The 17835-nt window shown below is 37.0% G+C and overlaps 1 protein-coding gene across 4 annotated transcripts in view; it reads right to left on the bottom strand.

The window, feature by feature from the left end:
- AMOTL1 (angiomotin like 1) overlaps positions 1 to 17478 on the bottom strand; it is a 155517-nt gene extending 138039 nt beyond the window's left edge. For 2 of the 4 annotated variants that reach the window (XM_079101932.1, XM_079101934.1), the window contains exon 1: positions 17333 to 17478. Coding sequence is in view for 1 of the 4 variants with exons in the window: in XM_079101931.1 (XP_078958057.1) it covers positions 16812 to 16817 (6 nt within the window). In the remaining 3 variants the exon portion in view is untranslated. Of the gene's footprint in view, positions 1 to 16811; positions 16833 to 17332 lie in introns of those variants that run through there. The other 2 variants (XM_079101930.1, XM_079101931.1) reach the window with 2 other exon arrangements.
- Between the last annotated feature and the right edge of the window lie 357 nt (positions 17479 to 17835).

Here is a 17835-nt window from a genome sequence, read left to right as displayed (position 1 = left end):
CAGGTAAAACAAGGACCTGAAAACAAAGAATACAGGAGCTAGAATGATCTTAGAACCTCTAATCCAACATTTGCTTTATGCATGGATCAAGCATATGCCTACTCAGCCTTTGCCTAAATACTACCAGCAATAAGGAGCTCACTAGTTCCCCAGGTAGCCCACTGCCTTAATGAACACCTCTGGTAAAACTCTCTTGTAGATTCTCAACAAAAGATTGATATTTGGGGCTGGGGAGATAGCTCAGTCAGTAGAGTGCTTGCCGTGCAAGCACAAGGCCCTGGGTTCGATCCCCAGCACCCCCCCCCCAAAAAAAAAGATTTATATTCACCAATAATCCTCAGTGCTGCAGAGCTTTCCTAGGACCTCCTGCCCCTTCAGAGGCTGCCTAAAGATAGGATGCTCTTCCAGGAATATCAAGATTTTACTCCAGTTCTGATGCTCTCCAAGCCCTGCAGGGATGGACCGTCTTCAGTGAGTCAGGCATAAGAAGGAAATTTCCATGATGGTTGCAAGTAGAAGGTATAAATGTATCTGGTACCACCCAGAAGACAAACAAAACAACTAACTGAAGCAGGATAAGGAAGAGATCACATGATGGAATCTTCCTTCTCTGCCAGAAATACCAGGCTAAGATCTTCATTATGTCTAGGATCCAGGTCAAGCCTGATATCAGCTTTCTGAAAAATCGAATCTTAGATGATCTTGTTGACCACAGAAGAATGGAGGGCAGTCTTCTCTTGGGCCGCCCCAAGGGTTTTGATCTGATGTCTTTTAATTTCTAAATTTGCAAGATTTTTGCCTTCAAGCTCAGTATAACCCAAACATATTAGACATCTAGGTTCCTAATATTCAAGAGATAAAATTCAGTAGCACAAAAATTCTACACTACTTTGGAAGAGAAAAACACTCTTAAATATCCACTGTAAGGAAGCAATACCTCTGTGCATGAATAAAAGCATATGAAATGCCAAGAAAAGAGTCTCTTCTATCTGAAATGCCTGATGTTTGGAGAGTTGAAATGATTATCTTGGGTTTCTTATTTGTTTCCATGAATTCTTACTAGCTTTGTATAATTGGAAAGTTTGAGTAACTTGAAAACCATTATTTCAAAATGGCTTATCCAACTGGGCATAGTATTTATAAAGCTACTGTGGACTTTATTGATGTTAATATTTTAAGTGTTCCAATAAATAATGTATGCTACTATTCTCTAAAGAGCTGTGGCAACAAGCATATATTTAGGAAACGTAATGAGGTTTAAAAAAAATATGAGGTCCTTTGCAGAACCCTGTGACTCAGACTTTTTATCTCTAAATTTAGTTCATTGAGATCAAACTCAAAAGTTCCCTTCACCACGAAACCTTCCCAGGAAGACTTGCTGCCTTCTCCCTTTATGTTTCCCAGAGTTCTTTATATCTCATTAAGGACAATGCTTTCCCATTGGAGGATAAAAGTAAGACCAAGGCAAAGGACAGGTAGATAATTATCAAAGAAAAGGAAATGGGTAGATAGCACTCCCAATCATCTGGTGGAGAGAAGGATCACATTTTCCAACACAAACAATCAGCCCCTGGACAGCTCTCTTCCTGCCCCTTTGGTCACTAGGCAGGGTGGGAAGAGGGAACATGAAAAGAAAGGAAATCTGAAATCTATAAAGGGGTGGAATACCCCCTCCCCCCTTCCCTCGGGTACCAACTCTGGACTTTCTCCTCTCTGGAGGAGTCTCTTGTGTCTCTCCTCTTTCCCTCCCCTCTCTTCCCCTCCCCTCCCCTCTCCTCTCCTCTCCTCTCCTCTCCTCTTCTTTTCTTTTCTTTTCTTCTCTCTCTCTCTCTCTCTCTCTCTCTCTCTCTCTCTCTCTCTCTCTCTCTGTTTATCCTTTAAATAAAACTTTTGCACTTGCCTCAGTGTTTCTCAGGTATTTAATCTTCAATACTGGGGGAAGGAGGACCCCATCCTGATTTTCAAGACTGGTTTCAAAAGGACACTCTTTACAAGATGATTGTCTTCTCCATTAGAATGTTGTATCCTCAGAACAAAGTCGCATTATCCATCCTTTTATCCTTTCAGTTTGCACAGTGCCTGGCCAGACTTGGGCTTGGATGGAGCTTCTAGATAAAGACTCACATATTTTCGGCTGAGAAACTTAAGTGAGCTTATATCATCAAACTCTCACATAATGCAGGGTAAAATCAGCAATCACAACAAAAGATTTGTTATCAAATTCTGTCACCCAGGCAGCTCAATGCCCAAGTACAAATTGATGAGCAAGAAAATGGAAAGTCAGTATTTCAGGAGAACTGGGTCCTTATCTGGTTTTGGAACTTTTTCTTAATGTAGTAGCCCTGAAAAAAATCACCTTATATTCCTGGAACTCAGTTTTGCTTGTATGGATAATAAAGCTCATTTCTCCATCTTAAACAGAGTTTTGTGACTATCAGATGTTAACTGGAGAATTATCTAAACACAACTGCATAGCAGTTATCATTTGGCTTATAGAAATCACTAGCTGTGCAGCATTGAATTTCAACTTGATTATTCAACTTGGAAAGTGACATAGCATGTGGAAGGCAGTATAAGCACAGTGGGTAAGAGCAAGAACTTTGGTGACAGATCTGGATTTAAATCTCACCTTGTACTAGTGGCAATCTGTGAGCAAGGTATGTAATATCATTGGCCTAATTTTTCCCATCTGTAACAGGGGATCATAGGACATGATTTTTCAGGTTGTTTTAAGGACTAAATGACAAATGTTTGCCATGTAACTAGTAAAAATCCTGGCTAGTAATAAAAACTCAACAAATGATATTTTATTATCACCACTATTAACACTTGAAGTAGATACACTGCTGGTAGATACATTGGTCCCATGGATTTTATTCCCTGGTGAATGAAATATGACAAGTCTTTGGGAGGCAGTCATTTATCTCAGAGGACGGTCTCCTAGCTAGAATACATTTCTCTGGAAAAAGACCAGTGGAAAAAATGGGCAAGAGTGTAAACATGAATCCATTGCTGTGTGCCAGTTCTAGAAAGGGAGGGGGAGAACTAGTCTGGAAAGAGCAGGAGATGTGAAGAGGCAGAGGAATGATCTGTAAGAACTTGCTGAGGTGAGACATAAACAATACCAACTGGGTGTGGGATGCTGGGAAACCACAGGAGAGGATTGCATAGTTCTTCCTAAGAGAAGGTATCACCTCAAGTCTGAGGGACAGCAAGCCAGAATGAAATAAACTGCCAAAGCTCAGATTACGAACCAGGAATAAGATGTTGACAGGGACTCCACAGTAAAGGGCTGTTGTTCATACATAGATATTTACAGCCATATGTGAGCAGGAGAAAAATATCAGGGTTACTATGTCAGTTACCATCCAGTTCAGCACTGTCCAACAGAAAGATATGAGTCATATATGTAATTTTAAATGTTCTAATAGTCACATGTTTTAACAAGACCATTATAAACTACCATAAGCTGCATAGCTTAAACAAAAGATGTGTATTTCTTAGAGTTCTAAAGAGTGGGAAATCCTAGATCAAGGTGCCAGTTGATTTTATTCCCCAGAGAGGACTCTTTTTCCTGCATTGCATATGACCACATTTTCCCTATATCCTCACATGGTAGGGAAAGAGTGAGTACCAGTTTCCCTTTCTTTTCTTATAAGGACATACCCCATCATGGGAGTCCCACCCCGAAGACCTCATCTAAACCAAATCACCTCCCAAAGGACCCCCACCTCTAAATATTGTCACATTCAGGATTAGAGCTTCAACATATGAATTTTGGGCAGGGGAACCATTCAATCCATAGCACCTCATTTTAAAAAATACAGGAATATAGGCGAAATTAATTTTAATAATAGTCTCCAATTTCATCCATTTGCCTGCAAATGCCATAATTTTATTAGTAAATATGTGTCCTATCAAATAAAAAAATTAATAATATACTCTATTTAATCTGTTATAGTTAAAATATTTTACCACATAATCAATGTAAAAAATTATTAATGCAAACCCTAGATGTTGCTTTGAAAACATTGATCATTTTCACTTAGACCACATGTCAATGTGAACTAACCATGTTTCGAGTGCTCAATAGCTACCTGTGGCACAGATCCAATGTCAAAGGAAAAATGAATGTCAATCTCCTGACATTCCAGACTGGTAAGATCTGGATTCTTGGAGTTGGAAAAACCTACATCTTCCTGCCAGATTTCCCCTTGGCATCTTTACTTGAGTTTAAGCAGTTTCATGCACAGTGGAAATGTACCGTACAATTCAATATTCCCTGAGGGCAAACTTAGTGCTTGTCCTGACGGGTCAATTGTGATACATGTTCTATCCACTCTTCCATTCTAAGGAAAATTGCCTCACCTAATCCTTCACAAGGCAGCTTGATGTACCCCACATTTCTGTTGCTGTCCCTCTCTGGACCAGCTTCCCAGGGAGAGTCACGTGACTCCTTGAACTGTTTGGTACATCTGTATAGTCACCTAGTATGGAAAATCCTGCTCAGTTACAGACTGTCCTGGGCCAATCAGATCTTTTATCAGGAACATAGAGGCAGAATTAGTCAGCATTGTGGGAAACATGGGGAGAAGACAACCCTGAAAGGAAGCAGAGAGGAGAGAGCTGCACTTACTGGGTTTCTGGACCCTGCCGAGGTTTCATCAGGCAGGAGTTTCAGGTGGGGGAGGTAAGACAGTTCCTCTTCCATCTGTTTTCTGGATCAGGTTTCCAAAACCATTTTATTACAAAAGAGTAGCTCTCCAGATGAAGGAAGTTTGAAAACTTATGGGAGACAAAATAACTCTGGTTCCTGGAGCTCTTTTGGGACCTCCCAGTACCAATCATAGTCTAAGGTGCAGCTGTTTGGCTATTTCTGGTCTTCGATGAGATTCCTGTATCTCTCAGGGTCATGACTAGTTTATAGCAATCCCTGAGGTGTTCAGGGTGCCTGAGTAAGTCTGTTTGATAAGAAGACCTTCCACAGAGATGGATACTTTTACACAATGCAAGAAAAACTCTTTTCCACATCTCCCTTTGGACTTGTTTGCACTCAGTCTCGTGCCAACACAGCCTGACAGAGAAGCAATGGATTGCTCTGGATTGCATCCCCTATAATTATGTACTGAAAATACCTCATCACAGTGGCCTTCTGGGAATACTTTTAAGCCTCACATCATATTCAGCCATGATTCTCAACCATTAATGCACATTTGAACCACCTAGGAAACTTTTAAAATATGCTGATGTCCCAGGCCCTTGCCTGGACCATGACATCAGAATTCAGAGGTCAGTGCCCTGGCTATCCATGTTTCTTAAAAGATTCCTAAGTAATTCTAATGTGGAGCCACAATTGAGAAATACTTATATATGGAATATGTCTTCATATAGGCAGGAGTTTCTGGCAGAGAAAATCAGAAACTATTTTTAATTATAAAATAAATGCATATTCTTTTTTTAGAGAACAAAAAATAGTGAGAATGATTCAAAGTGAAAAATTTCACTCAATAATATCCCCAACAGTCTTACTCCCTAGAAGTAACTATTACAGCTTCTTATGTGTTTCCAAAAATTGACTATGCAAATATATATGCACCTATATACATATAGATGTATGTCTATGTACATGTGTATATGTGTATTATATGTGCATGTATATATACATGTGTATATATGTATGTGCACACATATGTACACACACATACTTTTAGCCCATGCAGACTTTTCTCTCATTACTATCTAGATTACTATCCTAGAAGTAATTAATTACTTAATTAGTTTATATTTAGAATACTGGAAATTGAACCCAGGAACTCATGCATGTTAGACAAAGGCTCTACCCCATTTCTTTTGCTTGGTTATTTTGTTTTGAGACAAGCTGTCTTGAACTTGCAATTCTCCTGCCTCAGCCACCTGTGTCTCTGGGATTAAGGTGTGCACCACCTGAAAAACAGTTTTTAAAATATCATTTTGGCTTCCTTAACAAGACTCCCAAAGCAGAAGATCAAAGCAAAAATCAAAATATGGGATGGATTCAAACTAAAAAGCTCTTTCTCAGCAAAGGATACAACCAATAATGTGAAAAGAAAGCCTACAGAGTGGGAGAAAATCTTTTCCATACACACTTCATGCAGAGCACTAATCTCCAAAATTTATAAAGAACTTAAAAACTTTACACCAAAATTACAAAGAACCCAATCAAATAAATGGGCCAAGGAACTGGACAGACACTTTATAGAAGAAGATATACAGGCAATTAACAAACATATGAAAAAGTGTTCAACATCTCTAGTAATTAGAGAAAAGCAAATTAAAACAACTCTAAGATTTCATCTTACTCTAATTAGAATGGCTATTATCAAGAACACAAGCAATAATAGGTATTGGCATGGATGTGGAGAAAAAGGCACACTTGTACATTGCTAGTGTAATTGCAAATTGGTTCAACCACTCTGGAAAACAATATAGAGATTCCTCAGAAAATTTGGAATGGACCCACCTTTTGACCCAGTCATCCCACTCCACGATTTATATCCAAAGGACTTAAAATTAGGATACTATAGTGCTTAAAGAAGCCACATCAATGTTTAAAGAAGCTCAATTCACAATAGCTAGATTGTGGAACCAACCTAGATGCCCTTCAACAGATGAACGGATGAAGAAATTGTGGTATATATACAAATTGGAATATTATTCAGTCATAAAGAAGAATAAAATTATGATATTTGCAGGCAAATGGATGGAATTGGAGAATATCATGCTAAGTGCAATAAGCCAATCCCAAAAAACCAAAGGCTGAATGTTTTCCCTGATAAGTGGATGATGATACATAATGGAGGGGGTGGTAAGAGAAGAATGGAGGAACTTTAGATTATGTAGAGGGAAATGAGAGGGGGAGGTAAGAAAGATGGTGGGATGAGACGGACATCATTACCCTACGTACATGTATGATTACCCGAATGGTATGAATCTACATTGTGTACAACCATAGAAATGAAAAGTTGTACCACATTTGTGTACAATGAATCAAAATGCAGTCTGTAAAAATTAAAAAATATCATTTTGACATATCCTCTAGTATACAAATTCATATGTTCTTTGATCCAGCAATTTCCCCTTTTAAATATATATCTTCCAGAATGTAATCACAGAACAAGTGAACACAAAGATTTATGCAATGCAGTACTCTTTGTAATGAAAAAAGGAAACTTTTGGATATCCCTCAATAAATGGTAAAATAAAATAAGGTATAAGTTGTAAATTCCACACAGCCATTACAGCAAATGAGGTGACTCTATAAGAACTGATATGAAAAGTCATAATGATATGTAAATTGTGAAAAGTCAGGTGTAAAACAGTTTATAAATAGAATTCACTATGTAAAACACACATCCATATACACATAGAGAAGGTGTTAGAAGGAATAGCAAACTTTTAATAGAAACTTCTAGGGAAAGAAGTGAAATGTCAAGCTTGAGAATATGAAATCTTGAAGGAAACTTTCTCACACCATACACTTTAGATTTTTTACATTTTTATAATGCATATTTGTTAATTTTGTAATTTTAAAATAACAACAATAATGATAATTTTTTGAACTCAGAGGTGCTCTACCTGAGTTACATCCTCATCTGCCCCCCACCTTTAAAAATCTTTTTATTTTGAACAGGGTCTCACCAAGATGCCAAGGTTGGCCTTGAACTCAAGTCTCTGGGACTGAAGGCACATGGGATTTAGGCACATAGTTGGTTTGCTCTTGCTTTTCTAGTTCCCTGTGTTGCATAAAGTTGCTTATTTGAAATCTTTCTACTTTTTTGATGCAGGTATTTATTGTTTATAAACTTCCCTCTTTTCTCATTGAATGTACTATTTAAATTTTAAGAAAACTATATTTTACTATTACTTAAGTGTTGAAAATGACTTTTTCTATTTGTCATTTATCATTTCATTTATATTACTTTTGTCACATATTTTTATTAATACTTTATGTAATTAAATGTATCAATCTTTTTTGGCATAGTTTCTGGGTGTGGTGCTTAAAAAGGCATTTCTTGCTTCAATATTATTCAGTAATTTACCAATTTAAAAATAATTTTTATTGCTTAATATTTAGCATATGTGTTATTAATCTGGAATTTATTTGGAGACTGAAATCCGGCTTTATTTTTCCTTTCTGAATATCACTCAATACTCCAAGGATCATTGGTGAAATGTGTTTTTGTTGGGTCTATTTCTGGACTCTTCTTTCTTTTCCATTGATCTCTTTAGCTATTGTGTTTTGTGACAATGCTTCAGTATCAAGAATGGCTAGAATTTATCCCCTACTTTGTTTACCCCCAGAAATTGCCTGACTGTTCTCATTTTCTGACTTAAAAAGTTTATTATGGGACAAGATGTTATAGACTCACTTACCCTCTCCTCTAAATATAAACACCAAATACTCTGGAAATAACAAATATAAGAGAACTCTGAAAGATGGAAGAAGAAAACTGACTGGCCTGAGACTCAAGATACCATGGTGGGTTTACCTAGGTTTCCTTTTATTTCCCATATACCCATCCTGGGCACCAGAGAGGCCAACAACCCTGAGCCATCAGCAGACATAGAATTAAAACGGAAACAAGAAAAGCCAATTCTCTCTTGCCAAAGGCAGAGAAAGGGTAAGTCCAACAGAATACTAGCAAGTAGATAAATGCCCTTGGCCCCACGCAGGGCAGTAGCAGGAACAAGGCACTGAGTTACCCACAGCAGCAGTTACATCACAGCAGACTAAATTGTTCCCCCATCCCACACCTGATGACAAGTCTCTTCCCCCTTCAATGCCAACATCAGCAAGATCCCCACCCAATACCCAGAATAGCACTGGGTCTCATCTGCCTCAGAATCAGTGGGATCCTAGATGGGACACATCCAAGACAGCAGGTGGGCCAATCAATCCTGCGGCAGGATCAGCAGGGAAGGGTGGCAGTCTCGACACTGCCCCTCAGCCACCAACACTCCAGGAAGCACTTGTGGTAGTAAAGTAGGAGCTTACAGGTCACCACAGGAATAAGGTAGATTATCTAGAACCCAAGGCTGCTTAGCCACGAGTCACATCCCCAGCCCTCTTTATTTTTTATTTTGAGGCAGGCTCTCACTATGTTGCTCAGGGCCTGATTAAATTTCTGAGGCTGGCCTTAAACTTGCAATCCTTCTGCCTCAACTTCACAAGTCGCTGGGATTACAGGCGTGCACCACTACCCCTGGCAAAGCTGGATTATATTGATATTGCAAGGACTCTGAAAACAAATTGCCATTGGAACTACAGATCACAAAACTAAAACAGAATTTCCAAGCTAAACCCAAGTAGGGTGACTGCCCACTTTAAAAAAAAAAAAAAAAAAAAAAGATACAGGCAGTATCAAGAGTCTCCTAACAACATATCAAAATCATATCAAAATGTGCAAGGTACAATTGAAAATCACCCTTTGTACCAAGAACCAGGAGAAACACAGAAACATGATTTGAGTGAGACAAGACAATCAACTGATGCCAAGGTTGAGGTGATTCAGATGTTGGAATTATCTGAAAAGAATTTTAAAGCAGCCATTATAAAAATGTTTCAACCATACAAATGAAAAAATACAATATCTCATCAAAGAAATAAGAGGTATAAAAGGACTAAACGCAAAAAAGAAAAATTTAAATTGTCAATAAATAATGAAAAACTGATCAAATGAACTTAGTAGTAGAATAGACACAACAGAGAATAAAATTAATTAAGGGCAGATCAATAAAATTTACTTGGATGAGAAAGAAAGAATAGAGTGAAAAAAAATTTAACAGAGCCTCAGGGGTTCCATAGGATGAAAACAAAGATATAATATTTCTATTATCTGAGTCTAAGGAGGAAAGAAAAGATCATGGGGCTAAAATTTTTTTTACAAATAATGGCTGGAAATGTTCCAAGTTTGGGGAAATGCAAAAACTTGCAGGTTCACGAAGCCAAGTGAATTCCAAAGAAATCCATACTGAGATGCATCATAATTAACTTCTGGAAACTAAAGACAAAGAAAACATCTTAAAAACAGTGCAGGAGAAACTATGCACTACCTGTAGACAAAAAACCATTTGAATGACAGAGGATTTCTCTTCTGAAACATTGGAGGCCTAAGTGAACTGGGACAATAGTTTTCAAGTAGTGAAAGAAAAGAAATTGAAAACCACGAATATTATCTCTAATGACACCGTTTCTCAGAAATGCAGGAGAAATAGAGCCAGGCATGGTGGCACATGACCATAACCCACATAATTTGGGAGACCAAGTTAGAAGGATCATAAGTTCAAGGACAACTTTAGCAACTTCTTAGTGAGACTGTCTGAAAACAACAAAGAGTTGAGAAAATAGCTCAGTTGTGGAGCACCCCTGGGTTCAATCCCCAAAACAAATGAAAAAAGAAAAAAAGAAATGAAGAACTATAAAGGATGTAGAATAAAACTAGAAATCAGTAAAGGAGCAAATCAGAAAAACTTATGGAAATTAAACAATACACTTCTAAATAAGCCATGGGTGAATGCAGAAGTCTGAAGGCAGGGCAGTGGTGGTAAGGGGATGAGAGAGATCTTAATAAAAATGAAAATCAAAACCCAACATCAGAATTTGTGAAATGCAGTTAAAGTGGTAAGAGTGAAATTTGTACCACTAAAGACTTACATTAGGAAAGAGAAAAGATCCCAAGTCAATAATCTAAGCTTCCAGCTCATGAAATAAGAAAAAGAGAGAGAGAGAGAGAGAGAGAGAGAGCAAATAAACCCAAGGCAAGCAAAAGGAAGGAAATAATAAAGACAAGAGCAGAAACAAACAAAACTGAAATAGGAAAACACTAGAGAAACCAATGAAATAAAAAGGTGTCTATTAGAGGGAATGAACAATAAGATTAATAAACCTAAAGCCAGACTAATAAAGATCAAAAGAAAAAGACACAAATTACCAACATCAGGAATGCAAAAGGAGATATTGCCAACAGATCCTGTAGTCATTTAAAAAGTTGTAAGAGAGGATGGGATTGTGGCTCAGTGTTTGCATATGTGTGAGGCACTGAGTTCAATACACAGCATGCACACACACACACACACACACACACACACACACACACACACACAAATAAATTAGTAAGATATGTATGGACAACTTTACCCTCTTGAATTCAATAACTTTGAAGAAGTGGACTAATGCCTCCAAAACCACAACAGAAACTCAGTCAAAATGAAATAAACAATCTGAATAATTCTACAACCATTAAATAAATTGAATTTATAATTTAAAGATTCCTAAAAAAGCTATCTCCAGGTTCAAAATGATTTCAGTAGAGCATTTTACCAAGTATTTAATTTTGCATAATCTCTTCCAAAAATTAGAAGAGAAGGAATCATTTCTAAGCTCTTTTTATAAGGCCAAAATTCCCTGCTATGAAACTAGTCAGAGTGTAAAAGAAACTTTCAGATCTATAATTCTCAGGAATTGAGATGTTAAAATACTTAAAATATATCAGTAAATTAAATCCAGCAATGCACAAAAAATAACATTCCATAACTAAGTGAGATTTATTCTAGATATGCAAGGTTGGTTCAATATTGAATATGGTGGATTACGTTATATCAAAAGACTAAAGATGAAAAATTAAATGATCATATCAAAAGGCAAAAAAGTATTTGACAAAATTCAGCATGAATTTAAGATAAAAATTATTAACAAGCTAGGAATAGAAGGAAACTTCCTCAACTTAATCAAAGGCATCTACAAAAACTCTACAGCTACATCATAATTTATGGAGGAAAACTTAATACTTTTCCTCAAAGACTGGCAACAAGTCAAGTATGTCTACTCTCACCACTACTACTTAACATATAATTTAGAGTTGTAGCCAGCACAATAAGGCAAGAAAAAGATATGAAATTCTCATAAATTTAAAGGGAAACAACTCTATTTGTGGATGACATGATGGTCTATGCAGAAAATCCCAAGGAATAAAAACAACAACAACCCTGCTAGAATTAATAAATGAATTCAGTAGGATTTAATATAACCTCATAAAAACTAATTGTACTTCTATATATTAATTACATATATATGAAAACTCAAATTTAATAATGCAATGCCATTTTCAATTGTGCCAAAGAAAATGAAATACTTCAGTATAAATCCAATAAACTGTACAGAATCCATATATTGAAAATTACACAATGCTGATAAAAAAAAGAGAGAATACCTAAATAATTACAGAAAAATTTTATTTTCACAGATTAGAAAATGCAACATAATAAAGATGTCACTACTCTCCAAAATAAACTAAGTGCTTAAAAAGATTCCTATCACAATCCCAGCAAGGTTTTGGTAGACATAGACATGGAAATTTACATGGAAATTTATATGGAAAGTAAAAGACCCTGTGATAGTCAAAATGAATTTTAAAAAGCACACTAAAATGGAAGGATTAACTCCAGCTGGTGTGTGGCTTATAATTTAACTACTATTTAGCTTATTATATAGTAATCAAGATAGTATGTTATTTTCAGAGGGTTGAAAACACCAGTGGAAAAGAATGTAGAGCCCAGAAGTAAAATTATACAAATGTATCCAACTGATTTTCAACAAAGTTGCAAAACTAATTGAATGAAGGAAAGATAGACTTTTAAACAAATGATGCTAGGGCAACTGGATATATATAGGCCAAAAAACAAACAAACAAAAAACTTTGACTTAAACTTGACACATTACAAAATTAACTCACAATGAATTATAGATTTAAATGTAATGTGTGATACTTAAACTCTTTTAGAAAAAATAGGAGAAAATCTTAGGCCTATGAAAAACGTTCTTAAACTGTTTTTTGCATTAAAAGCACAATCCATATCAAGAAAATTGATAAACTAAACTTTATTAGGATGAAATATTTTGTTTTATGAAAGATTATACAATGAGGGAAAATGTTTTCAAATCCTACATCTGATAAAGGACTTGGATCCAGAGTATATTTTATATATATATATATATATATACACATATATATACACACACACACATATAGTAAAATTTATATGTGTATATATATATATATATATATATATATATATATACACATACACATGTAGAGTATATATAGAAAGAGTAAAAATTTTGCCAATTAGAAAACAGGCAAAATATATGAATATATATTTTACTGAAAAAATATACAAATAGCAAAAAACTACATTAATAGATGTCCAACATTAACATTAGATGTCCAGGGCTGGGATTGTGATTCAGTGATAGAGGGCTTGCCTAGCATGTGTGAGACACTAGGTTCGACCCCAGCACCACATGAAAAAAAACTATAAATAAAGATATTGTGTTCATCTACAACTAATAATAAAAAAATGATAGATGTTCAGTTAATGGATTGTTAACATTAGGCAAAAGCAAATTCAAATAGCAATAAGACATCACTACCTATCTATCCAAATGACTAAAATAAAAAATAGTGATAAAACCAAATGTTGGCAAGAATACAGAGAATCTCCATTACTCATACATTGTTGGTGGTAAAATAAAATGTTAGAGCCACTCTGGAAAAAAAAAAAAAAAACTGGCAAAGTTTCTTTTAAAACAAAAAATGAGCTGGAAACAGTACCCTTAAGCATTTATCCTAGAGATAGGTTTTGTTCTTGAAGAAACTTGTACACAATTGCTCATAGCAGCTTCATTTGTAATAACCCAAAGTAGAAACTACCCAAATGTCCTTCAAAGGGTAAATAGATGAATGGTTTAAGCAAATTTTGTGGCATTCATTTATGAATACTACTCAGTAACAAAGTCGGAACCAATATTGATACGTGCAACAACTTGGATAGTTCTCAAGGTTACTAAGCTGAGTGGAAAAAGCTAATATCAAAAGTTACATACTATACGATTCTATATGTAAACTTTTCAAATAACATTATATAGATTGACAACATACTAATAGTTTCAGGGTTAAAGACAGGAAGTGTGACTACAAAGGGATAATACCGAGAATACTTGTGGTTATGCTATAGTTCTGTATCTTGATCTGGTGATAGTTACATGAAGGTAATACAAAAATTGTATAAAATTATACATACATGCACACACAAATGATATATGTATAACTGGCAAGACCTGAATAAGAACTGTGGATTGCACTAATGTTAGTTACCTGGTTTTGATGTTGTACCATAGTTCATTGGGAGAGGTATACATGAACTGGTGAATTCATAAAGATTTCATTTCATCATAAACATTTTTAAGTACAGACACTAGGTATTTAACAATTAGAATATTTGCATATTTCTTGGTCTAAAAACTCCACATGACTAGATTGACAATAAATTTAATGAAACCTGCCAAAGTCAATTCATACATTAAAATTTCATAAATTAAATTTTTTTATTCATAAGATAATGAATAAAACAGGAGAACTTAACATTCACATTTTGCTCTCAAGAGTGATTTTCTCTTTTACCCTGATTGTTCTATCAAAGTAGTGGCAGTTGTAAGCTGGTAAACCTGAAATTTTTGGAGCACCCTGGGCACATGCTCCCTGCAAAAGTCACTCCACTTTCTTTATAAATAGAAGTTTTAAAATAGCCATAGTTAAAATGCGTTGAGCTCTGAACTACTCAACTAGCTGCCCCACAGTAGAAGGAAAGAATAGGTCTCACAAGAAGTGTGAAGTCGGGCTGGGGAGATAGCTCAGTCAGTAGAGTGCTTGCCTTGTAAGCACAAGGCCTTGGGTTTGATCCCTAGCATCACAAAGAAAGAAAAGTGAAACCATAGTCTTGGTTCATATTGCATGGTGATGGTTTTTAAGTATTTGAAAATGCATCTGGGGGCAATAAGAAAAAAATGGCAATGGGGTAGGTATTTAGCATATAGTAGACTCAGTTGGATGTAAGTATTTCTTAAGTTTTATCTTGGGCACCTCTGATGTGGGTGACTAACAAGAGCTCTAGGTTTGACAGGGAGCATGTGGCTTTGGGACTATTGCAGCATCACTGGTACCACACCAACACTAACACTACTCTCACTGCTAGGGACAATGTATTTGTTAGGCACCGTGTAATTATTAGGCACTCTACAAATATCATCTAACTTTATCTTCGCTTCACTTTGAATTTTGTACAATGGTATTATTATCCAGATTTTAAAGATGAGGAAACTGAAACAAGAGATACCATGTTTCCAAAGTCAGCTAACTTAGATTGGAACCCAGACCATCTGATTTCAAAATTCATGCTTTTTACCACTAATTCGTGTGTCTTCCCCAAAACCTGTTTTCACTACTCCTCTTTGAAGCCTTTTTCTCTAGGTTTCATCTACTTTCCACCAGTTCCTAGGGCTCTGGGCAGTTCCCTGACTTCATCAGTTCTCTGCTTTGCAAATTCCATGAAAAGATGAGGCAGGGCCAAAAGAGCACCTACTGAAGTAGGTATCATTATTTCCATTTCACTATGGAGGAAAATGAGTCTCAAGAAGATTTAGCCATTTGGTCAAGGCCACACTAGGAAGTAGAGGAGCTGGGACTGAAATGAAGATCTGCAGGGTTCCAAGGTCTGCACACTATCCTTCTTTAGGCAGTCTTCTCATGGCTATCTACACCCCCCATCCTTCCCCTATTTGCTTGGCCTCTCTCCTTAAAATATATGAGTCATAAAAATGCAAACACTTCTCAACCCAGATAATGTAATAAGTGATTCAAATCCTGCTCTGCTAAAAATGTCCTTTAAAAGCGTGGGAAGCCAAGAGGCTTAAAGCATCTTATTCCAGGAGGGAGCCAGGTGGCTCAGGACCAGCTAAGAGGCCACTGCAATCACTCAGGCAAAAGGTATTGTTGGGTTGAACCAAGGTAGTAGGATGGAATGGGCAGAAGTAAAAAGGTTTGAGGGATACTGAGAAGACAGTATCAACAGACTGGTTACTCCTTGGATTATGCACGTGTTGATCAATCATTTTAGAACCATTACTCTCACTATTGGTGGGACATATGATAGGAGAGACGAACAGAAGGAAAATTGCAGTATTCCTGGAAAAAGATGATAAGGCCTTGCACTAGGATAATATCCATGGAGGTGGGAGAGAGCTGGATGGAGTTGAGAGATACTGTGGCGTTTGAATCTGCTGGATATTAGTCAAACTAGATGTGAAAATATGAGGAAGAAAAAGAGGTTAAGGGTGAAATCCAGAAATCTGTTGTGGATTATCATTGCTTTTCACTGAGTTAGGAGGCATAAAAGGTAAAGGAGATCACAGGTGAGAATAAATTCTGGATGTAGTAAACTCGAGGCAAACTAAGAACTGGCAGCCAGTGTGCAGTTGCGTTTAAAACAAAGAAAACATTTCTTATCTAAATGAGATTTTTGCTCCCTTCAAGATTGTTCCAAATACTATATGTGGCAGAGTTCTATGTCAAGAAATAAAGGACTCTACAATTCTCAACATTTTCACTTGATAGTGCTTCAACTCTGTCTTCAAAAGTCATTGATCATCTTGTAGGTGACTGTTATAACCCAAATGTCTTTAGTGAGACTTCAAAAGCTAATAAGAACTTTGGAATTCATATGAAAATGACAGTAATTCATTTATCTCATAGAAAATGTTGTAGGGAAATTTCAGTGCTGTCTAGGATCACAGTGTCTGCCCTCATTCCCCAATTCCTCCGCACACGATAAAAAATAGCATGTTCATTGTCTTGGAAGGATTTGTACGGACAGGCACTCAGATGTATTTGCATACTTCTTCCCCCACACAACAGCACAGCTATTGTTTACACAGGTACCTGCATGTCAGGACAGGAATCCTGGGCCCCTTTGTCTCCTGCTACATGCCTGAGGAAGAAGGACAGCATTCAAGCCAGCTAAAGAACAAATCAAGGCTCTCCAGAGAGCTGCTGTTTTTCTGCACATCCACTGTTACCCCAAGATGCCATAAGGGTTTACCCAAATACAAAGCCAGTTGTTAAAGGGGCAAAAGGGGTGAAGATGGCCCCAGCTCAAAGGAGACTACTTACAACTACCTCCCCAACAAGCTGATTGCACAACTATTCAAACAGGCACGCAAACCAAGCCTGGATTAGATTTCCATGTCCACCACTGACACTCAGTGAGTGTCATCTAGCTGAGTTCACTTAGCCAGGGTCTGCACCCCACCAGATGGAGACCAGCTGCTGTGGAACCAGTCATCCTTCCCACCATATCAAGCATCTCTTGGTCTCACTCCAAATATGCCCAGGGATGCCCTGTAACTCCCCTCAAATCAAGCTTCTCTAGGTGGGAACCCACTGAATAAAAGTTTCCTTACCTGAAGAAGGTCCTGGTGACCTGCAGTGGAAAAAAAAACCACTAAGTTTAACAGAAGTGACAGGGACTCACAGGGCAAATCCGTTCGGTTTTAAAAGAAGAAAGGTGACTTCATCCCTGGTGCCGTGGAGTTTAAAAAGAGCAACGAGTGCTCGCTGGCTGAGCCAACTCTGCTTCATCAGTGATGACTCTGTCCAAATTATGCAACCATTGCCCAGACACGCTCAGCCTGCAGAAGGTGAATCGCTGGAATCTGACTAGCTCTGTCCTTTTCAAAGAGCCTCTTTCAAAGGTCCTAAAGAACCAATCACCTTAACTGACACCTGGGAGAGAAAAACCATGCACTTCTTTCCTTGGATCATATCATTATCTTCCAAGAACTCAACTGAAAAAACAGCACTCTAGGGAAGGGAAACAGGTATTTAGACTTCAGAGAGGTAAAACTTCTTGGGAAGATTCCAGGAGGGGGAGGAAGCTAAGATATTCCAGTCAGGAGGAAGGGCC

The sequence above is a fragment of the Sciurus vulgaris genome, assembly GCF_902686455.1.
Source record: "Sciurus vulgaris genome assembly, chromosome: 11".
In the NCBI taxonomy this organism is placed as follows: Eukaryota; Metazoa; Chordata; class Mammalia; order Rodentia; family Sciuridae; genus Sciurus; species Sciurus vulgaris.
Note: the sequence above shows the minus strand (reverse complement) of the source record. Positions and strands in the feature narration are given on the sequence as shown.